The 18,307-nt window shown below is 38.9% G+C and overlaps 1 protein-coding gene and 1 pseudogene across 1 annotated transcript; one reads left to right on the top strand and one right to left on the bottom strand.

Annotated features, from left to right (window-relative positions):
• Positions 1-5,189: 5,189 nt before the first annotated feature.
• Positions 5,190-8,461, top strand: LOC113348938 (annotated as a pseudogene).
• Positions 8,462-9,691: 1,230 nt separating this feature from the next.
• LOC113353851 lies at positions 9,692-12,936 on the bottom strand. The gene is made up of 5 exons (XM_026597327.1): positions 12,806-12,936; positions 12,641-12,700; positions 11,187-11,461; positions 10,894-11,089; positions 9,692-10,014 (listed from the first exon to the last, which is right to left on the bottom strand). Exons 2-4 carry the CDS (start codon positions 12,666-12,668, stop codon positions 11,051-11,053), a joined length of 342 nt encoding a protein of 113 aa, XP_026453112.1. The 5' UTR covers positions 12,669-12,700; positions 12,806-12,936; the 3' UTR covers positions 9,692-10,014; positions 10,894-11,050.
• Positions 12,937-18,307: the final 5,371 nt, after the last annotated feature.

Below are 18,307 nucleotides of genomic sequence, written 5' to 3'. Positions count from 1 at the left end.
CTTTGGTTTTTATGGGAGAAAAACATTTGGTTTTTAATGGGTTTTGAAAAGAAAAATTTGGTTTTAAAATCGGGAGCAAGCCCACATTGGTGGAAGAATGCACAACCCACTAGAAATTTGAAAAAAGCCCACAACTTGTGTGAAGTGAAGCCCAACGAATTAGTTTGAATTGAGCCCAGCAAAAGGTTTTGAAAAAGAATAGGTCTAACTGTTTGGGTTCAGGAGCCCAAAAGTTCAGTTTCAGTTTGGTTTTGGGCTAACAGAATAGCCAAAATTCGAGGCCCAGTTGGGCTTAAAAATTGTTTTTCCAATTTTAGTTTGGGTCAAGCCCAGAGTTCAGAAATTCAAATTTCAGGGTTGAAACCCACAGTTCAGAAACAAAATAATCCCACAGTTCAGCTTAAATACAGGCCCACAGTTTAGTTAAACTACAAGCCCAGCATTCAGTCTTAAAATTACAAGCCCAAAAATTGGGTTTACTGATGGGTTTAGGCTTACTAGTTAGCACAACCCAGCTGCTCAGTAATTGCAGTTGCACAGCCAAGTTGGGCTTGGTTCTCAACAACAAGCTCAGACCATCAACTCAACAACAGCAGAAGGAAAACAGCAGCAGCACCAGAGGCTGGCTGTAGCAATGGCCCAAGCACCAGCAGCAGCAGGAAGAAGTAGCAGCAGCAGCAGGGAGAAGAAGAAAGTAGCAGCACAGCTGCAGCAACAACAGCAAGAGCACCAGAGGCTCAGCACCAGCAGCAGCAACTCCACAGCAACATAAGACAAACAGCAGCAGCACCAACTACCTGACACTCATTGTGTGTGATCAGTACACAGAAAAGGCAGGGAAAAAAAAGGAAAACTGCATAAAGCAGTGCAGTTTGCAGCTGTAGTTGGCAAGGCCAAGATGCTTGACAGATAATATGCAGCTACAGATGCAGATGGGGGTGCAGATGCAACGAATGATGCAGATGCAGTGAATGGAATGCAGATGCAGTGATGCAGTGATGCAATATGCTTACAACTAAGTTAAAGATGCAGCTAAAGACACTAAGGTTAAGTTAGAGACACTAAGGCTAAGTTAGAGACACTAAGGCTAAGTTAAAGTTGCAGCTAAAAACCTAAAAAAACTAAAAGAGCTAAAACAGTTATACTAAGTTAAGGTTACAGCTAAGGTTACAGCTAGGTTACAACTAAGATGCAGCTAAGGTTACACTAACAACAAAGCAAGAGCAAGAAAGCTAAAGACACTAAAAAAAAATTTGTTTTTTGTTTTTTTTTTTCAACTACATAGCACCAGTCCCCGGCAGCGGCGCCAAAAACTTGGTAGGCTTGGGAATGTGTGTAAAATAAGAGAATAAGAAGCCTACATGTTATAACCGCAAGTGCACAGTGTCGTGATGTAGCTTGTGCAAATACGGGTCGAATCCACAGGGACTAGGGTGTGAGTTGAAGTTTCCTAAGCTAATTCTCTAAGCAGTGAACTAATGAAGCAAAGAGTAACAGTGGCAGTGAGTGACAAAGAATGACAGTGGCAAAGAGCCAAAGGCAGTGACATAAGATGATGGCAGTGAATAAACTAAATGGTGATATGAGTGAACTAGGGTCTCTAATTCCACCTCTAACCTACATCATGCATTTGCTGAGTAGACAACTCTTGTCCTTGTGATGACATGGGTTAAGATGTTGGTCTTACCTATGTCTAAGGTGTTTCCCCATTAGAATGTTCAAACCCACTAAGATATCTTCCCATATCACTAATTGTCTAACTAAAGTACAACTAGTCTAAGGATCAGCATTGACCTGGTTTAGCATGAGTGGTAGCTCTATCAACACGAAATAATCCTAACTGCAATGCATACATGGCATACATTGTGAAAGTAACATGATGACATGATAAGTTTGAATCTTTCATAGACAATGTTATCATTCAAGAGTGGCATCATCAGCAACACACAACAGCAGGCTAGGGCTTCATTGAAACCCTAGAATTGAACTAATACATGAACTGAAACAAAAAAAACATTTGAACTAAAAACTAACCCTTGAGGCACTGGCTATTCCATTCCTCTTAGGTGAAACACTGGCTAGTCCAGGATTATCTTTTACACACACCTACAACATCTATTTATAGTTACAGGCACTCAATTAGGGTTACAACAATTTTCCCCCAAATCAGAGAAATTAGGGTTACTGATTTACCTAATTTGATGGAATGATAACTACTCCATGCGTCGACCCATTCTTCTTCTGACTCTCCTGCTCCTCTCCATGCCTTCCAATTGCTTTTCTAACTCGACCTAATTCATCAATTTCTCTCCTAGGGTTTCAGAGAAAGAAAATAAGAGAGATTGATGAAATAGATAGGTAGAGAGGTAGGGAAATGATGGGAAAGGAGATGGGTTGTAGTTGGTTTGGTTGTGGAGTGGTTGAGAAAGGTGGTGGAGGTGATGATGGTTCTGCAGACGGGGGTGAGGGAGGTGAAGTCGATGGAGAAGAAGGAGGGGAGTGTTTGGTTGATGGGTATAGGTATTAGGTGCTTGGGTGTGTGGCGGGGATAGAAAGCTTGATGATTTGCGAAGCTCAGCTGTTGGATGTGGAATTGATAGATCAATCTGACGGCGAGATAGAAGGGAGCTTGTAGCGACTGTTGGATGTATAATACATCAAAATTAACGGCGCAAATTAGAGTTAGGTGCTGTAGTGTGAAGCAGGATCTTCAGATTTTAATGCACGACGATGAGGCGACCGTAGGATGCTGAGATGATCCAATCTGACGGCTACATGAGAAGTGGGCTATGGATATTGGAAATGGGTTTGGGTGAGGGTTTTGGGCCTTGGGTATGCCAAGCCCATATCTTCTTTAAGAACAATTCTTCCTCTTCAAGCCCACTTCTAGTTGATCCGGCTCTTGCAAACATCATTCTTCGCTTCTTCCTTGTGTGATTCCTCTTGGCTTCCACCACTTTTCTGCTCTTTTTGCTCCGTAATTCATCCAAACTTTATTTACAGCCTAAAAATGCAAAATTAATTAATAAAAATATTTATTCTTGAAAACAACGAAAATACAGAATATGAGATAAAATGTAGAATTAATGCACAAAAGATGAGTTAAATGCCAAGAAAAATATATAGAAATATGCACTTTTTAGCACTCATCAAATACCGACAGGCGGACCTCATCACACTCATTTTCTATATTCCATACCTTGTTCTTTTGACGTTTCAAAACACGAACAACATTTTTATGATCCTAAAAAAACACCATCATATCTTATATACTAATATATATATAGAAAAGAACAATATATGTCAAAATATAATAAAATGACCGAGAAATCTAAATCTTGATGGTTAAGATTGAACCATACCTTTGTTGCAAAGATCTTGGCAGCCCATGAGTTTTTATAGCCCATCAATACCTCCCCGCCATCTCTTGGAGTACCATATGTTGGATTCGTTGGCCGCAAACACAAATCCTTATGAGGAATGTACGAATATCTAGCACAAGGCTTTTTAGGCGTCTTTCTAGGTCTCTTTACCACTATGTATGCTTGTTGCTCTTCTTCTTCCTCTTCATCTGAGCCCTCCTCTGATTCATCATCATCCTTATCTCCATCCTTGTCTCCGCCTTCCTCATCTTTTTCACCCTCATCATCTCCACCCTCATTTCCTCCTCCTTGAGCTAGTTCATCTTCTCCACCTTGATTATGTTCTTGACTGCTTATCTCTTCCAGGATCTCTTCATTAACTTGTTGGATTACGTTGTCAACATTATCTCTATTGACACCATCTTGGATGACAACACCCGGTAATGACCCACCTCCATACTTAGCATTTTTGGTTCCACGCTATCGGCACCTAAGTGTTTTGGGCCTCTAGGCGTGGGAGTTCTCAAATCTTCCGGTAATGGTTGGTTAGATTTCTTACCTTTGCCACTAAACAAAAAAACAAAAGAAATAAGGAATAGTTCACGAAAAAAAAAAACCAACTCAAGAAAAAAAAATCGTGTTCCAGGGTAGAGTTCGGTTACTCAATTATTTTTTCGAGAAAACCGAACTCCACATATATATGTAAATAGCCAAGAGTTCGGTTTGTCAAAGTTTTTTGCAAACAAACCGAACATATTGGAACAAGTTCGGTTATATGGGTATTAAACATATAGGGAAAAAGAGAACAGTTCGGTTACATGGCCAAATTTTTTTTCGTAATAAGGGTACAGTTCAGTTACATGGCAGTTTTAAACATTTATGCGAAACAACCGAACAAAGGTGCTAGAGTTCGGTAGTGTGGGTACTAGAAATTTTGGGAAAAATCAAACAGTTCGGTTACATGGATTTTTTTCCTATTTTTGGTAATATGGCTATAGTTCGGTTACATGACAGTTCAACAATTTTTTTGCGAAACAACCGAACTCACGAGTTCGGTAACCTAGTTTTCAATCCTATAAAACCGAACTGTTCTTCGTGTTCTTCGTTTCATGGAGTTCGGTTAAGAAACTAGGACAACAATAAAAGACGCTCTAACCGAACTAAACACTGTAACTTCAATTTGAACCCTATTTTGATGATTTCTAATCAATTGAATTGATGAAAATCAAATTAAAAGAAATGGGTTTCTCGGGAAATACCTGCGAATCGGTCCCATGGAAAAATCAGGCTTCTTACTGCGTCTATTATACTGGATTATGGATTCACTTGGCTCTTCCACTTCTTTATGAATCTCAAAATCACTTGGCCGATTTGCTAGATGTCCTAATGGGGGACCTGTTCCTGGGAGTCTTTTGGTTTTCTTTCGAAGAACCATTCTTATAGTCGATTGATTAATCGACGATGAAAATTTTATGAATCGACGATTAATCGATGAAGACGATGTTGAAAGGAAGAAGAAGAAGAAGAAGAAGACTTTTTTTTTTCTTTGTACGGCGGTAGGGTAGTCTGATTTTGGTTTTTGTTAATAGATTAGATTAGGTTTTTATATATTTTTGTAGTTATTAGTTTAGTTATAATCTCAATTAAGATTAGGGGGGCAAATTAGTAATGTCTACACTTTAGAACATCCCTTATAAATATAGGGTAGATGGTCCCAAAAAAATCATGGTCCCAAAAAATCGTTTTAACATAAACGACTGACGTCCTATTTTAAAAACCGGTGAAATCGGGAATGAACGGGAACCCGGGATATGCCGGTTCGTGGTAGAATGGAGACATTTAAAAGGAAAACTTTGGTTTTGGTCAAATCAACCACCGACTTCCTGTTTCATTTTGTTCCATCTCTCAGTAAACCCATTATGAAAACTTGAAACCCTAAATCAGAGAAAAAAAATCCCCGATTTTGTGATATTCAGAATTTGTGCATAAAAGAGCCAATGAAAATAAGGAAACATAGAAAAGGTTAGATTTTTCTTCTTTCTTTTTTTCTTTTTTTTTTTTGTTTGAATTTACTGGCTGCTAAAATCAGTATAAAGGTTCCACCTTTGATTTAGAATCTGACTGCTAAAATCAATACAAAGGTGGAATCCAAGTTTGATTAGTTGTCTGATTGCTTACCCTTTAACTTCTATATATAATATTTATGGTTCTGTTTTGGTAAGAAGGAAATGTATATATAGGTAGTTATACTTCTTCTGCCCTATTCAAAACTTGGTAAAGTTATTAGGTAAGATATTGTGGTGATGATGGAGCGAGATAACGAACCCATATCTCAAATTGATCAATTGATGTACAGTGATGAATATAGACAAAAAACACAAGAATTTGATGATTTTATTTACTTTGTCTACTGCTACTGTCGCGGAAAGACTAGTGAAGATGAGGAGAGTCATGTTCGATACTCCTCAAGAGACGATATATTACCGGGACTTAAGGATATACTGAGTACCATTCCTAGATACAATATGAAGAAATCTATGGAACATCTTCTAATCCTCAACAACCGTGGTTTAGCATTGGTTCTAGCTGAATTGCTTGATTCCTCAATTAAAGAAAATAAAGAGATTGCTAAGGAATGTGTTAGACTCTTTCTGATCGACCCTAAAACCAATTCTGGCTTCTTCTTTCCTAATTCCATACAGAATCAGTGTGCTAGCATAGTTTTGACCTTTTGCGGATTGTTCCGGGAAGCTACCGATGAGGACGAGCACCAGTTGTACTGCTCTTGTCGTGAAACTCTTGTATTCATACTGAAATCAATTGCTTTTTCCAATAGAGCAAGATACTTTGGTATTGCAAAAAAGTCTCACTTAATTGCAGGCCTATACAGGTTTGTAAGCGAGATAGTGGATACGAAGTTGCGCAAAACTTTGGAATCCATTTATGAGTCACCGTCATCCCTCTCAACCTGCGATGTAAGGAGTCTTAAGAGGGATTTTCAAGAATTTGGGTTGTTTTCGCTCCATCTCCTCAGGGCAATTGAGGATCATATTAGAGAGAAGGGTCTATCACTTCCGGTGGATGTGGACGACTTGGAGGAGGGCGAAAACCCATGTTATCCGGTTCAAATATTTATGTTTCATTGTGACTTTTCTAGTTTAGTGAAAAGCCTCGAGGAAGGCCTGGAATATTTGGAGGAAGCTATTCGGGATGCAGGAGGTAATTTGAAATTCAACACTGGATGGTCTCTCTTTATCTCTGTTTTCATGGAGTTGCACAACATATCTGAACTTCTTTCGGCGGCTTTTCGAGAGTTCCGCGATGGATTATCTTATCAGGAACTCAAAGAGGGGCGATGATCATCTATGGCTTCTCAAATATGACAGTGCAATAGATTCTGAATCAAGGAGACATTTGATGGTGATGATGTTCCCTGAGGTCAAGGATGACAGCGAAAAATTGCACAAACTTCTCATTGACAGGTCACTCTTATTCAAGGAATCATTTGAACACATTGCTCATGTAAAGCCCAAGTCCTTGCACAATGGCCTTTTTGTGGAGTTCAAAGACGAGGTAGCTACGGGTCATGGTGTCCTGCGGGAGTGGCTTCTCTTGGTTTGCCAGGCACTATTTAGTCCAGAAAAGTCCCTTTCTATAGAATGCCCGGAGGAGCGTCACAGATTCTTTCCCAACCCTGCACAACTCAAACCCGAACAACTTGATCTTTTTGGCTTCTGTGGCCGAGTTTTTGCTTTAGCCGTGATGCATAAAGTGCAAGTAGGCATTGCATTCGATCTTGTATTCTTCTTGCAATTAGCAGGGCAGAAAATATCTTTGGAAGACATACAATGTGCAGATCCAGTCATGTACAAGAGTTGCAAAAAGATTCTGGAGATGGATGCTGACTTTGTTGATTCAGATGCTATGGGGTTGACATTTGTCAGGGAAATCGAAGAGTTTGGATCCCGGAAACTCGTGGAGCTGTGCCCTGGAGGGAACAACATTGTTGTCAATAGTAATAACAGAGAACAGTATGTACATCTTCTTATTCAGCATTTCTTTGTCAAATCTGTCTCCACAAAGGTTGCCTATTTTGCCAGAGGTTTTGCTGATATTCTTTGTAAGCGAAGACTGGTGAAAAGCTTTTTCCAAAGGATAGGTCTGAAAGGTCTTGACTGTGCTTTGCTTGGAGGTGATAGTCATATTTGTATAAAGGATTGGAAAGAACACACGGAGTACGAGGGTTACAGAGAAACTGATGAACAGATTTGCTGGTTCTGGAAGGTACATACAGATTATGAAATTTCATAAGTTCTCTAATGTTAGCTTTATTATCTTTTTATGTTAGGCCATGTTTTATTTATTGGATTTGTTTTTCCAGTGTCCCTTTTTCACGTCTTATTAGATTTCTCTTTTCAGCTCTTGATGTTTGTTTGCTATCTGAGTTTCGATGATCTTGTAGTTACAATATCAGTTCCAGTTATGTCTTTTTTAATTACCTCTACATGTACACTCAAAACAGGCGGGTTGGTTTGAGAGGATTTTAACTTTTTCCAATAGCCTTATTGAAGCCCTGTGGCAATATAAATTATACTGAAATCTTACTGTTAATTATATGCAATAGCTAAAATCATGTTGTCCAAAATTGGGACTTATCATGGATTCTTTGTGCTTTATTTGTTAGCTTTTCTTCTTTTCTTTATTTTGCTGCATTTTTTTTTTTTGTGAAATACCGAGGTAACATTTTGAAACTGTCACTGCAGGTTGTAATGGGTATGTCCATGGAGCAGCAGAGGGAGCTTCTTTTCTTTTGGACTTCAGTCAAATACCTACCAGTAAATGGTTTTTCTGGTTTGCCACATCGTTTGACCATCTACAAGACATCCGGTTCTGATGAGCGCCTTCCATCATCCGACACATGCTTCTTCCGTTTGTCACTTCCACATTACCCATCTCTAGCCATCATAGAACAGCATCTCTCATTTATCTGTCAAAGACATGTAGGCTGTAGTTTTGGATTTGTGTGAAACACCACCTGCTACTGGTTCTGGCGGTAATTTGGCTCGTCTTAAGGTTGACGCAGATGTAGGATGACATCTGTTTTTGTCAAACAGTTGTGGGTTAATCTTTTTCTTTTTTCCCTAATTGGGTTTGTATTATTTAAAAGGTGGTATTCTATGGTAAATTATGATTTTTGAATAGAAGAGATTTATGGGAATAGGGCTGAGTTATGGGCAGTCAAGAAAGGATTGCAACTAGCTGGCATACTTCGTCTACAAAACCTTATTATAGAAAGTGATTCTTAGAGCATTTCTAATAGAGGTGAAAATATTTTTTAAGTGACACGTACAATTTTAATTATAATAATAATAACTCTTTTCGTTCTTTTTAATAATATGCCTTTGCTGGTACTTTAAAAATAATAATAATAATAATAAGATATTACTATTTTTTCAGAGGGTAAGTTTAAAGCCCTTCGAGGCATCTTTTCATAATAATAATAAAAATAGAATAAGTAGGAAAGTTATCTGACTTGAAGTGTAATTAATCTTAGATCAAAATTTTATTTCTAGCATGAAGAACCGTAAATAAGAGGAAAAGATAGTTTATATTTTGAAAGTTAACAAAAGAAATTGAATATCATTTTTTTTCCCTTCCTTCGGTACTCAGTTTTTGTTTCCGTTAGTTTAGTTGTTATTTTTAGATAATTAACAAAAAAAAAAATGATTTGGAAAAGGATAATATAGGAAAATAAATTCAAAACTTAAATTTGTTGGGAACCGTCAGAAAAGAAATGACAAATGTCAGCTTTTTATTGGTCCCCAATGCTCCCTAGGATTTTTCCCCATCAAAAAAATTTCCCAACACAATGATGAGATTCATAAGTACCCAGAAATGGATGACAAAATGTTGAAGTTCAATTATCTATCTATGATCCTAAAGCAGGAATGAAGGAGACAGATGGGCAGCTCTAGAAGCCATCAGATGGGCCATCATTTTGAAATGCAGTAAGATCACTCTACTCTAGCAGGAGTAAATAAAAAGCTCACCAGCTGGATGAGAGGACTCGCGGCATCCACATACTGGAAAGTAAACTGCATGACAGGACTTTAGATTGTAGGAATCTTGAATCCAAAAACTTTAACAATCAATGTCAGTTAGCCAGTATAGGCTAGAAACTTCAAAACCAGGTGAACTTTAACAATCAATGTCAGTTATCACAGCTAGCTGCTTTTATGCAATATTTCCTCTCTGACTTTATCAAAAAGAAAGAAAAGGGAAAAAAGAGCCCTCAAAACCAATTAGAAGAGAAATTCGGTACCATGATCCTTTACGAGCTGGTTATATGATAAACAATTCTACACAATTAAGATACCTCATCAAATGAGTTCGAGCAATTATTACGCAGAACTGACAACTTACTGCCGGGTGCAAAGAGACGTTGCAAAACACAAACACACAGATCGCTGTGATAACAACATAGAGGGTACTGATCTCACATTCCTACTATTATCTACCATTCAATGTACCATCTGTATCTGGAAAGACTAACACTATAATATGTCCACTGAGCTGACAAATTCATCCCCAACTACTATTTACTGGAATCATCATTCTGCACTTCCTTTGAGGCCTCAGATCCCTTGCTCCGCTGCAAACAGTTCCAAGAAAAAAAGAAGAAAAAAACCTTAATGTGTTAGAAGAAGTACAGTAGTCATCAAACCACAAACTTAAACCAACCTATTGACAATCAAATTACCGTATAAATCAACTAGTGTAGCTAGTTGTTAAACTGAATTGTTTCATCCATCTATTATAGCTAATAAGTTATGCTAGTATATCACCAACTAGTGTAGCTCTGGTTAAGTACTCTAACCGAATAAATAGCAAAAACAACTTAAAAAGTCAACAGACTTGCACTCAAGAGTCCATAGTTCAGCACCAAGAAACAAATCTATCAAATCTATGAAAGACTAGTCCTTAACCGATTTTCTCTCTAATCACAAGTAAAAACAGACATTCTATCCCTTATGGGTGTGATATGGGCCCAAAATGTCACCGAAGATCACGTATAGTGAAGTTTCCGTTATTGAGAAATATCGATACCTCTACACTGCATGTTAGATTCTACAAAATCTAATTTTAAATCAGTTCATACAAAGATTAACAATCAGGAGAACAAAGTTTCAAAAACATCTGAGACATCATTTATACAGAAGCTTTGAGCAATAGTAAATATTTGGATTCAATTCACATACCTGACAGGCCATTAAGAAATTAAGGCAGTGTTCTAGAAGCAATAGTCAATATTTGGATTCATTTACAATTCTGAGAGGTCGCTAAGAAATTAAGGCGATGTTTTAGATTACACTTAACTTTATGCTATTGGTTTCTATCATACACATGTTATATGACATTCAAATAATAAGTTCAAAAGGATTCACCTTCCGATTTTTAGGTCATAATGCATGTACCAGTGCAACGATGTTCCTAAAACTCAATAATAGTGAATTACAACGTACAAGCTCACCTAGCTTTCTCATTGCAGGCCCCTCCTTGCCACATCCAGATAAGTGATGACATTGGAGTTGGAACTGGTCACACTAGAGCTGGAACTGCTGACACTGGAGCTGGAAGTGGCAGACACATCAGCGTTCTTCAATTCAGCAATTCTAGAACGAAGATCATCAATTTTGCGCATTTTCATCAATTAGAGCGGACTGGATCTGTTAAGTTATCAGAGAAATAAATAAAGAAAATGTTATAAAAACCAAGGAATCAAATAAACAAGCAAATAGAAAATTACAATTATAATTATAATACCTTAATCTTTTCAAGGATTTCATCCATTGACGAATCCTCATTTCTCCTTTGGGCACGGCTTAAAGAAGCTTCGATCGTGTCGATTCTGTGGTTCAATATACTGAGATCTTTTGATTTCTGGGTTCTGAAGTAATCTTTTTCCTCCAATAGTTGATTCCGCTCAATGAAATCCTTAGAGATTCTCAGACTTCTAAGCTCTGACTTCGAACTAGCTCTGTTCTTGATAAGATCCTTCAGCTCAATGCTCAACTTGTTTACGGCTTTTCCAGATGATCCTGAAAAACGTAAACAGAACTCAGTAATAAGCTGCCATTTTCATTTCATCTTGCCTGACTTCCTAATTTCATGGACATATAAGGTTCATATGCACCAATCAGACAATGATCTATACCATATAGAGAATCCACTAAAATGGATTACAATTTGAGCCTTTTAGAAAAGTCAAGACTATCTGATGGAGCGTGATCTTGTTCCAGTGTGTTCGTTTCAATCATGTTTTTTTTTATGCATCATAAAATGAACAATTGTTATGAAACCTAACATCAATAGGAGGATCAAGACACATCAGACATAGCAACTCAGCGAGCACACTGGTTTACTGTCTAAAGAACATTAAATTATGTGCGCGACTGTTTTGTGCACTTATGTATCTTGTAAGTAAAAACAAAATATTTCGGCCATGCTATTTATGTACTCAGGTGAGCTTCCTGATGCAAATGAAGTCTCTGGCTTCGACTCTTCTTGCTCTTCAACTGTAATGGTGCTGCATCAGATCGATTTGGTCTAGATCGCTTGAAATTCTTGTGAGAGGCCAAATTATGTGAAGCAGTTACAACTGACACGGTTGCAACTACATTGGCCCTAGCTGAACAACACTGTTGCTCACAGCTGAAAACTGTTGGTCTCATATATGCAGCTAAACCAGGAAATTTAGGAGGTGAGTGTTGTTTGGGAACCAGAAAGGATTGTCCATTTAGGTTAAAATACTTTAACATGTTTGATATGTACCTGTTTGCACACTACCTTGCATTACCTGGTTATTAGAAGGTGAAACTGACTGTCAAATCATGCCACTCCAATAATCCCTTTCTTTTATGTTTTGGATTTAGTCGTGGTCTCATGATAGATAGATATTATCCAGTTAGATTAGATGATGCAGTTTTGGTTTGTTTAAGAGATACTCCAAGTGCTGAAAACACATACCTATCTATAAGATAGCCATGAAAACCCCTACAAATACTAATTAATCATCAATTAGATTAATTCTGAAACAGCATCTTCATCACCATCGGGAAATCCCATCATTAACTTCTTGAAAGTAAACTCAAATTTCAGTTCTAGGGTTTCAATGGAAAATATGTTAATGGAGGATTTGGTCTGAGACAAAGAGATGTTTGCGATCTATGCACCGACAATAAAGATAAATAACTAAAATCACTTAAAAGATGAATTACCTGTTCGATAGTGTTTTTGTACGTCCATGGACACTTGAAGAATGTGATCTGATTTTAGCGCTGTAATCAGAAAAACGAGTATTAAAAAAGAAACTAGAGCCCTAACAAATGTTGAATCTAGGAATTCAAGAAACAAAATGAAATCCAAGTATCAAGAACTCTTACCAAAGCTTTAGATGATTTCCCGATTAAGGATCGCAGATCGATCCGTGCTTCTTCCTTGATTCGTTGTACTTCTGTTAGGGTTTTTTAAAAGAGTAGGAAGAGAGGGAAAAAATAGAGTGGTGGGATCGAAATGAGAATGACGCGTAATCATATGGTGAGGTTTCAATTTTCAAGTCTGGTGCCTAGTTAGTAAATCTCCGAATCATTCCCGAATGATTCGCGAAGTTATCCGAACTGATCGAATCCGAATGATATTTTCGAATTATTTGAACTTTGAACCTAATTCCCGGATTATATGACCTCACGAATGATTCTCGAACGTATCGGAATTGACCGAATCCGAATGATATTTCCGAACTAGAATTCCAGTAACTCTCTGACCAGAGTTCTATTGCTTGGCTTTTGTTTAATTTTGTGTATACTTTATATTTAAATACAATTATGCAAGCCGAATAAGGTCATAATACTTATCAATTTATCATATATGTAAGCCGAATTTTAAATGCCGAACTCACATTTATAAAACGAATATACACGTACGTATGCCGTTCCGAATTACTGTCCGAACAACGAACCGTTGACCGGATTTTTGACCGAATCCGACCTATCTGAATCCGTATAATTCCCGTACGTATGCCGTCCCGAACTACTACCCATATCCCGAATTGCTAACTAGGGTCTGGTGCTCATAAGACTGCACCGCAGAGTAAAAAGATCATACCCGTAAGGACATCCGAGATTTCTACCGCTATGACGACGTGTGAAGAGTAAAAAATTGGATAAAATAGCAAGAAATTTTTTTTATGGGCGTATCATATAAGGACAAAAACAGGTCATTAGATAGTAATCTTTGAAGCCCCTTATCCATATATTTTGCTTAATAGCAAAACTATCATTTTTCTTATTTTATTTTATTTTTATTATTATTATTTTTATTTTTATTTTTTATTATTATTTTTATTTTTATTTTTCTTTGAATTTAAATCTATTTTTATAAAAAAAATTATAAATTTATTTATTTTTAAAATTAAAAAAAAAACAATTTTCTTTATTAAAATTTTTTTACTTTTTAAAAATTAAAGAAAATTATTTTTCAAAAAATTTTAAAAATAAAGAAAATTATTTCTTTAAAAAAAAACCATATATCATAGTATCACCTATTATTCATTAAAAAAAATAAAAAGAAAAATAATCTTCAAATAAAAAATAATTTTCAAAAAATAAAAAAAGATATTTTTTTAAAAAAGAATAAAAAAATAAACTTTAGTTTTCAAAAAAATAATATAAATAATTAATCTTTTGAAAAACCATTATATTAATAAATTAATCAAGAGTAACAAAGTAATTTACTTATCTTTAGATACCGCTTATCACTTCACCCTAGCTAGTACAATCATTTTATATGTCTTGAAATTTTCTTGTATGCCCTAAAACATGGTTCAAAGAAAATGTGTGTGACTAAAAATTAAATGGAATACTTGGTGTACCAGAATCTATCACGAGAAAACAATAATAAGCTCTGGTGCAAGCCCACACAAAAAATATGCTCAACGCCTCAGCAACAAAGTAAACTTTGATGCCTTTTGGATCTCTGCTACTTCAAATGCTGGTTATGGACTAATCATGTGAAATTGGGCACGAAATGGAAACCAGGCTAAGTCAGAAGTATTCAAAGCTCAATGTCCAGAAAGGCATAAGCGCTAGCACTTTTACAGGGAGCAAAATAGGCAAAGTAGGAGGGTTTCCGCAACTTCTGGAAGGAGGGTGATTGTGAGAGGATAATCAGGTACTTGCAAGGAAATGAGTCTTTAATGGTTTGGCAGAATTAAGGAATAGTCGAAGACGCTTTGGATATTTTGAATAGTTGTTCAAGTTTTTTGGATTTTAACTTCACTGTTAGAAGTGGAAATCAGGGGCGGATAAATTGGCCAAGGAAGCAAGAAAATCTTCACTCATGGAAAGAGGAGATGCCTAACTTCTTATGCCGATTTCTTCTGATAGACAAAATAGGTAGTGGTAATAACATTGTAAGTAGCCAGAATGCAACTTCAGTAAATGCTTCTTTATTTCATGCTTATGTAAATAGTAATAGGAACTCTTATTTATTTTCAAGTTCAGCTAATGTCGATGAAAGTTTTTTGCCTATAAATCATATTAAGGAGCATGTTCTCATAGTGATACAATGAAAACAAAGTGAATTCCGACCGGTGTGGTTAGTTTATGTTTCTGGTTTGGTTTGTGGAAGGAAATATCATTATGCTAAAAAAAAAATTGACTGGGATACGGAACGGTCATAACAAAGAGATCTCGTTAACTACTTAACAAATAAAAGTACTAAGAAGTGTAATGATTAAATACCCAAACTAGAGGATATAGCCGAGGCTCGTAATTAATCAAATGTATGTTCGATGAGCAAGTGAAATTAAAGATTATAATGAAATATATATTCTAAAGCAAAGGCAATAAAATGTGCATAAAAATTACTGATATACGTAAATGATTTTAGCTCATGCTCTGGGAAAATGATCAATCTAACAAAATCTAGAATATTTTTCAGTAAAAATACTCCCAAATAAATAGTTCAAGAGGTCACTGAGAAAATAGGGATTAAACCAATCTTTCTAACTGACAACTATTTAGCATCACCTTTGTTCACAAATAAATCAAAAACTAAGGCTTTTAATCCCATAATTGTCAACATGAAAGGGAGATTAGCTGGATAGAAAGGAAAAACAATTAATCCAGCTAGGAAAATGATCATGATAGAAAATGTAACCTCCATATTGGCTAACTACCAGATGAGCACCTTTAAAATATCTAAAACTACTATAATATACAGAGAAGCGTTTTTTGGGGTAAGGAAGAAGGCAAGACCAAAGGGATAATACCCTAAGGCTTGAGTCTTTATTTGCAAAACAAAAGAATGGGGTCTGGGGTTTATGAATTTGGAAAAGTTTAATGATGCTATAATTACTAAGATGTGATGGAGAATGCTAAACAACCTGACACCCTAGGTGCTCAGGTTATGAATGCAAACTACTTTCCTGATAGTCATATTATGCATATATCCACATAACCTAAACCCAATGATTGTTTATAGAGGTTGTGATGATTTTCATGTGTGGTTATCTTATCTATTAAATGAGAAAAGGAACCAACACAATAACATAGATTGGGCTGAACTATGCATAACAGTCCTCTGGCATGTATGGAAAGAAAGGTGCGATGTATATTTTAAAAAAATAAACAAACAAAGGCTCAGCAAACAGATAACAAATTGTGTAACCAATTTTATGAACACTGGTGTTGATGGTGGTTTTTAGCTTAGGGTTAAAATCGTAAACCGCACATCTGACATGACGTCACTACGACCACTAGCGCATTTATTGAATCAATCAGCATGCCTACGCAAGAATTACCAGGGTATCTTTTTTTTTTACATATGTCATGTTCCGTGGCAGGACCCTTAGAATTGACTGACATCATCTACACCAAACCCTAATTCTCATGCTACCGTGCCAATGGCAACATGCCAGCCACATCTCCGCGCCAAGGCATGCCAACCATGCCAGCTACACCACATATGCCAATGGAAAACCATGCCAGCCACATCTCTGCGCCAAGGCATGCCAACCGCGCCACCGTGCCAGTGGAAACCATGCCAGCCACGTCTCCGCGCCAAGGCATGCCAACCATGCTAGCCGCACTACATGTGCCAATGGCACGCCGTTCCAGCCACATATTCGTGCCAAGGCATGCACACCATGTCAGCCGCGCCACCGTGCCAATGGCATGCCGTGCCGACCACATCCCCGCGCCAAGGCATGCCAACCATGCCAGCCGCGCCACCGTGCCAATGCAAAACCATGCCAGCCACATCTCCGCGCCAAGGCATGCCAACCGTGCCACCGTGCAATGACAAACCATGCCATCCACGTCTCCGCGCCAAGGCATGCCAACCATGCCAGCCGAACCACATGTGCCAATGGCATGCCGTGCCAGCCACATCTCTGCGCCAAGGCATGCCAACCATGCCATCCGCGGCAAATGTGCCAATGATATGTCGTGCCAGTCATATCTCCGCGCCAAGTCATGCCAACCATGCCAGCCGCGCCACCGTGCCAATTGCAAACCATGCTAGCCACGTCTTTGCGCCAAGGCATGCCAACCATGTTAGTCGCACCACATGTGCCAATGACATGTCGTGCCAGCCACATCTCCGCGCCAAGCCATGCCAACCATGCCAGCCGCATCACATGTGACAATCGCATGCCGTGCCAGCCACATTTCCGCGCCAAGGCATGCCAACCATGTCAGCCGCGCCACCGTGCCAATGACAAACCATGCCAACCACGTCTTCGCACCAAGGCATGCCAACCACACCACATGTGCCAATGGCATGTCGTGCCAGCCAGATCTCCGCGCCAAGGCATGCCAACCATGCAGCCACACCACATGTGCCAATGGCATGTCGTGCCATCCACATATCCGCGCCAAGGCATTCAAACCATGCCAGCCGCGCCACCGTGCCAATGGCAAACCATGCCAGCCACGTCTCCGCGCCAAGGATGCCAACCATGCCAGCCCCGCTATGTGCCAATGGCATGCAGTGCCAGCAACATCTCCGCGCCAAGGTATGCCAACCATGCCAGCCGCGCCACCGTGCCAATGGCGAACCATACCAACCACGATTCCATGCCAAAGCCATGTCGGCCCCGCTACATGCCGCTGGCTGCCAAAACGAAGGATTGCAACAATCAACGTCCACCCTTCCATCTGAGATGCATATCTTAGCCGTCCAAGGTCGCCAGCTAACGCGTGGTAACCTTTGGCCCAACGCCAAGCCCTAATTTTGGCCGCGCCCATGCTGTGCCAAAACCCTAATTTTTGGCCGCGCCTAACTATAACAAAATCATAGCTTGGTCACGCCTAAACCGTGCCAAAGCCATGCCGGCCACGCCTTCATTCCGCTGGCTGCCAAAACGAAGGGTTGCAACAATCAACAACCACTCTTCCATCTCAGATGCAGATCTTAGCCGTCCAAGGTCGCCAGCTAACGCGTGGTAACCTTTGGCCCAACGTCAAGCCCCAATTTTGGCCGCGCCCAAACTAATGCCAAACCCTAGTTTTTGGCCGCGCCTAACTATGCCAAAATCCTAGGTTGGTCACGCCTAAACCATGCCAAAGTCATTCCGGCCACGCCTTCATGCCGCTGGCTGCCAAAACGAAGGGTTGCAACAATCAACGGCTACCCTTCCATCTGAGATGCAGATCTTATCCGTCGAAGGTCGCCAACTAACGCGTGGAAACCTTTGGGCCAACGCCAAGCCCCAATTTTGGCCGCACCCAAACTAATGCCAGACCCTATTTTTGGCCGCGCCTAACTATGTCAAAATCCTAGCTTGGACACGCCTAAACCGTGCCAAAGCCATTACGGCCACGCCTTCATGCCGCCGGGTGCCAAAACGAAGGGTTGCAACGATCGACGACCACCCTTCCATC

The sequence above is a fragment of the Papaver somniferum genome, chromosome 2 (genome assembly GCF_003573695.1).
Source record: "Papaver somniferum cultivar HN1 chromosome 2, ASM357369v1, whole genome shotgun sequence".
In the NCBI taxonomy this organism is placed as follows: Eukaryota; Viridiplantae; Streptophyta; class Magnoliopsida; order Ranunculales; family Papaveraceae; genus Papaver; species Papaver somniferum.
This window is presented reverse-complemented; position numbering and strand designations above follow the sequence as displayed.

Bases quoted from the DNA above. Each gene is read 5' to 3' on its own strand.
- LOC113353851 (XM_026597327.1), bottom strand. From the start codon at position 12,668: ATGGACGTACAAAAACACTATCGAACAG. The intron at 11,462-12,640 runs GTAATTCATCTT...TACGTTTTTCAG, and splicing joins ACAAAAACACTATCGAACAG to GATCATCTGGAAAAGCCGTA. The intron at 11,090-11,186 runs GTATTATAATTA...ATAACTTAACAG, and splicing joins AAATCCTTGAAAAGATTAAG to ATCCAGTCCGCTCTAATTGA.